The sequence below is a fragment of the Saccoglossus kowalevskii genome, chromosome 15 (genome assembly GCF_978046115.1).
Source record: "Saccoglossus kowalevskii chromosome 15, keSacKowa6.1, whole genome shotgun sequence".
Lineage (NCBI taxonomy): Eukaryota > Metazoa > Hemichordata > Enteropneusta > Harrimaniidae > Saccoglossus > Saccoglossus kowalevskii.
Genome location: NC_140655.1, coordinates 19,259,050 through 19,265,049, shown reverse-complemented (window position 1 = coordinate 19,265,049; position 6,000 = coordinate 19,259,050). Strand labels below are relative to the sequence as shown.

General features: G+C 32.1%; 1 protein-coding gene across 1 annotated transcript in view; it reads right to left on the bottom strand.

Moving 5' to 3' along the window:
- Positions 1-35: 35 nt before the first annotated feature.
- LOC102802078 (anoctamin-7-like) overlaps positions 36-6,000 on the bottom strand; it is a 54,927-nt gene continuing 48,962 nt past the window's right edge. The window contains exons 10-14 of the mRNA XM_085508332.1: positions 5,658-5,740; positions 5,311-5,448; positions 2,937-3,132; positions 494-605; positions 36-192 (exon numbers count right to left, since the gene is read on the bottom strand). Of these exons, the coding sequence (XP_085364458.1) occupies positions 36-192; positions 494-605; positions 2,937-3,132; positions 5,311-5,448; positions 5,658-5,740 (686 nt within the window). The remainder of the gene's footprint in view (positions 193-493; positions 606-2,936; positions 3,133-5,310; positions 5,449-5,657; positions 5,741-6,000) is intronic.

Genomic DNA, 6,000 nt, shown 5'->3' with positions numbered 1-6,000 from the left:
TGCATTTCATGTTATTTGAGAAATAAATTAATGACTTACGGTACAGCAACCTCCTGACAATTGTTGATAATTTGTTTACCAACCATGATAACCAGCAACTGTTGAGCTAACTCTACTAAACATCCACCTGGTCCACATTCTTCATTACGAAGACCAAATAAAGTATTGTAGTTACCAGGGTAACCATTGAATCTTAGAATATAACAAATAATAGAATAATGTCAGTTTGCATAATATTAAAAAAAAATAAAGAAATTATGCAGTTTTAAATGTTTTTTTTCAGAAAAACTTAATATACGACACATAGAAAAAAATAATACAATATGCGGGCAGGAGACATAAACCATGCCATATGATACGGCAACCAATTCATTCATTTATTTATAAACTGGAAATTAAAGGGGTATGGTTGTCACAACACCTCCTGTCCATCCATCACCATTTTAGTTTTCATTCTCATCATTCTGATTCTTTAGAAAATGAGCTGACTCACCTTCCTTTAAAGAATGCTACATAGAATATTGATGAGTAAAAGTTGACGAATTGAAATACAAATACTTTAAACGTCAATGCATCTTCATATTCAGTCTGTGTACGATGCATTTCTGAAAAAAAACAGTGGAACCAATAAAACATTACCCACAACAACAAATAACATAACTGTAAACAAGTCATTGAAAATGACACAGTCCCCGTTAAATTTTTGAAAGTTCTCTTTGTGTTTGTCATATTAAAGCGAGGGGTTGTCGCAAGCGTGTCCTTGAAACTTGAGTTCCAAGTAGCGTATACAACAGATTGTTTATTTACATCAAAACATGTGTTTCGTGTAGTAGTAATATGGCCAAAAATAAAAACAGCCGTTATTTAGCCATCTTTGATCTGACTATGAAACACACTGATATGTATGATGTTTGTGCTAAATACGAATGAAAATGGTACATAAATTGTGGAAATATACTGTAAAGGGGGTAATTATTCACTGGGTTTTAATTTAGCTTATTTCGCTGACTGGAAAAATGCGCTAAATTAAAACCCAGTGAATATGTAAAATTTAGCATAGAACACATTATCTAAATGATAAAACCGTGAATTTAAAACCTACTGAATATGCCTGAAAAGGTAAATCAGTGAAATTTAAACCCAGTGAAAATTAGTCATTTTACAGTAGTAGAAAGGCCAAAAAGTCAGATTGCTGACAATCGGCCATCCTTGACCGGATTTTGAAACAAATTGTCATGGACTTGCATCCTAACATGTATAAAGTACATGTATGTGCCAAATTTGAATGAAAACTGACAGAGCACTTCCAAGATACCGCATAAAAAAAAAACAAGATGCCTGTCAGTCGACTATCTTTGATCCAATTGCGAAATAAATTGTCATGGACATGTAACCTAACATGTATAATCTATGTACCAAGTTTAAATGACAACTAACAAAGCATGTCCAAAATACAACATTTTCAAAAAACAAGATGGCTGCCAGTCGGCCATTTTGAATCGAATCGCTAAACCACTGCATGTGAATATGTCCCATATAAGGTACTAGGCACATGCAAAGAATGAACGGAATCGGTCAACAGGATTCTGAAATATTACTATTGACAGACTGACGCACGAACGGACGGATGGATGGACAGACAGACAGACTCAGGAACTCACAGATGGTCGGGGACATGTATCCTAACATGTATGATCGATGTACTAAATTTGAATGAAAACTGACAAAGCATGTCCAAAATACGACATTTTCAAAAAACAAGATGGCTGCCAGTCAGCCATTTTGAATCGAATCGCTAAACCACTGCATGTGCATATGTCCCAGATAAAGTACCGGTACTAGAATGAAAAGAATCGGTCCAAGGGATTCTGAGATATGACTCCGGACGAACGGACGAACGCACGCACGCACGGACGCACACACACACAGGCGCACGGACGGAGACCAAATTATAAGTCCCCGTTTTCGGACTTCATTTGAACGGGGACGAATAACCATATTAATTAAATATTTACATGCGTTAATATTAAAATTAACATAATTTAGTTGATTAGGAAACCCCCTTGTTTAAGCAGGTATCAGCCTCCGTGTATTGAGAAATACTGATATTGCTGTATAAGCTAAAATGTTTCTTTTATTATTATTATTATTGTTTGAATATCTGTGTCAACTATGTATCCCAATTGTTGATAATCTTATTAATGTTACTGTTATAAATTATGAATGAATGTAAATAAATATGAATACATTAGGCGAGGCTGAATCAAAGTTTATGTGAAGCTGTCCTTTTGTTTACTCACAGATGATGCAAAACTGTAGCAAAAAACATTATATGACAGTTGTATGGTAAATTTTTAGATTTAAAACGATTTGACTTGTGTCTTGTTTAGAAAAAAAGAAGGTTATGTGACAGCTTTACTGTAAATTTCTATATTTAAAACTATTTGACTTGTGTCTTGTTTTGTGTTCAATCATATGCCATATCACAGTACACACATGTATAAAATCAGAAGTCAAATATATTCCCCTCTATTCAAAACATAAATGTTTTTGGAACCTAACATGTGGTAAATATGGCTAACATGTGAAGTGAAGTGAAGTCTGTTTAAACTGAAGAGCAAAGAAACTGAGAAAACTTGTTTTCAGAGTTTCTATGTTCAGTATAAAATGATATTTTCTACATTTAGAAGGGACCGATTGTGAGAAGATTTTACTGTATGATAATTTTGTTATACATATTCAATTGACAAAGTCCAATTTAATTATACACACAAAAGCAAGACAAAATAATGCCTAACAATTTACTAAAAAAAATTGTTGAAGAGAAGCGATGTACACAAACCAGCAAACACATTTACCATAAATTTAGTAAAATCTTGAAGTACTGAATGTAGTGAAGAATTTCTGAATTAATATTGCAGATCACCAAAACTTACCCCAATCATTCAGTTTGGCAGCTGCTCTAGTGTATACATTACTTAATGCCATAATTAATATCAAGTTTACAACAGCTCCAGACATACTAGCTATACTCTGTGCTTGACTACTCAGTGCTTTACTTTTAAACAGTGGTATACTGACTAAAACACGATATAATATCACACCAATTAAGAATATTATAACCAATGATGCCTGCAATAGATAAAAAATTAAATGTTTATTAATATGTTGTTTATGTTATGCTGTCCTAATATAATATGTAACAGCCACAACCATTGATTAATTCAGTGTATATAAAAGTGCCAGTTTAATGCAAAGGATTGTGGGAAATCTCGAAATCTTGTGGGACTATGATTTCATCCTTACTCATCAAAGATTGTGGAAAATCTCATTAAATCATGTGAGACTATGATTTCATCCTTACTCATCAAGGATTGTGGAAAATCTCATTAAATCTTGTGAGACTATGATTTCATCCTTACTTATCAAGGATTGTGGAAAATCTCATTAAATCTTGTGAGACTATGATTTCATCTTTACTTATCAAGAATTGTGGACAATCTCATTAAATCTTGTGAGACTATGATTTCATCTTTACTTATCAAGGATTGTGGAAAATCTCATTAAATCTTGTGAGACTATGATTTCATCTTTACTTATCAAGAATTGTGGACAATCTCATTAAATCTTGTGAGACTATGATTTCATCCTTACTAATCAAGGATTGTGGAAAATCTCATTAAATCTTGTGAGACTGATTTCATCCTTACTTATCAAGAATTGCGAACAATCTCATTAAATCTTGTGAGACTATGATTTGATCTTTACTTATTAAGAATTGTGGACAATCTCATTAAATCTTGTGAGACTATGATTTCATCTTTACTTATCAAGAATTGTGGACAATCTCATTAAATCTTGTGAGACTATGATTTCATCCTTACTAATCAAGGATTGTGGAAAATCTCATTAAATCTTGTGAGACTGATTTCATCCTTACTTATCAAGAATTGTGGACAATCTCATTAAATCTTGTGAGACTATGATTTCATCTTTACTTATCAGGATTTTGGAAAATCTCATTAAATCTTGTGAGACTATGATTTCATCTTTACTTATCAAGAATTGTGGACAATATCATTAAATCTTGTGAGACTATGATTTCATCCTTACTAATCAAGGATTGTGGAAAATCTCATTAAATCTTGTGAGACTATGATTTCATCCTTACTTATCAAGAATTGTGGAAAATCTCATTAAATCTTGTGAGACGATGATTTCATCGTTACTTATCAAGGATTGAGAAAAATCTCATTAAATCTTGTGAGACTATGATTTCATCTTTACTTATCAAGAATTGTGGACAATCTCATTAAATCTTGTGAGACTATGATTTCATCCTTACTAATCAAGGATTGTGGAAAATCTCATTAAATCTTGTGAGACTGATTTCATCCTTACTTATCAAGAATTGTGGACAATCTCATTAAATCTTGTGAGACTATGATTTCATCTTTACTTATCAAGGATTTTGGAAAATCTCATTAAATCTTGTGAGACTATGATTTCATCTTTACTTATCAAGAATTGTGGACAATATCATTAAATCTTGTGAGACTATGATTTCATCCTTACTAATCAAGGATTGTGGAAAATCTCATTAAATCTTGTGAGACTATGATTTCATCCTTACTTATCAAGAATTGTGGACAATCTCATTAAATCTTGTGAGACTATGATTTCATCCTTACTAATCAAGGATTGTGGAAAATCTCATTAAATCTTGTGAGACTGATTTCATCCTTACTTATCAAGAATTGTGGACAATCTCATTAAATCTTGTGAGACTATGATTTCATCTTTACTTATCAAGGATTTTGGAAAATCTCATTAAATCTTGTGAGACTATGATTTCATCTTTACTTATCAAGAGTTGTGGACAATATCATTAAATCTTGTGAGACTATGATTTCATCCTTACTAATCAAGGATTGTGGAAAATCTCATTAAATCTTGTGAGACTATGATTTCATCCTTACTAATCAAGAATTGTGGAAAATCTCATTAAATCTTGTGAGACTATGATTTCATCCTTACTAATCAAGGATTGTGGAAAATCTCATTAAATCTTGTGAGACTATGATTTCATCGTTACTTATCAAGGATTGAGAAAAATCTCATTAAATCTTGTGAGACTATGATTTCATCCGTGACATCAGCATAAATGAGCCTATTATTTTTTGGCATAATCGAACATGTGCATTAAAAACCAACAAAGTTTCTATTGTTAGTATTGGCAAAAATAAGCACAAGACATTTTGTGCAAAGTTCATAGCTGTCACTAGAGGGCGCCTTATATCAATGACTTACCATTCCAAAGAGTACGCCCAAACCTGACGCTATTCTTTTTGTTCGTTCATCCTCCGGAAAATATGGTTCTTTGATTCCAGTGATTGGATTCTTTTCCATCATGGGTGCTTTGGCTGCAAACTGTGGTCTTGGTCTTTGCTGATAAAAAACATATAAAACACCAATTAAAAACATATCACTACTATGAACTAAGAAGCTATGTGTAATTTTTTTTTATTTTAACAATTTTGAATTTATTGTAACAAAATTTATTATTAAAGAATCCAAATTGTGAGTAATTAAAATTAAATAAATAAAATAATGACTAAATGACTAGTCTACTTTGGGTTTAATTGTTTGTTGTTTACCTCCTCCTCTTCAAAATCCATACAATCCCAATGGTGAGAAAGACTGGCTTGTTTCCTTTTCCAGTACTCCAAGAAAGTCACAGCTGGAATAAAATTAAAACAATTATCATAAAGTATGGGTTTCTGAGAAACAATGTCTATGCATATATATCAATTGAAATGGCAATCTTTAGAATAATAATTATTTGACAAGTGTTCAATTCGATGAACACTTGACATGGAACAAAAACAGAAAAATATGCAGATGTGGCTACCATAAATATTTAATTTAGGAATCTTTCTGATTTTATTCTGAAGAGGGCGCCATACTTTGTGATTTAAAAGTAATGTGTCTTGGCTTTAA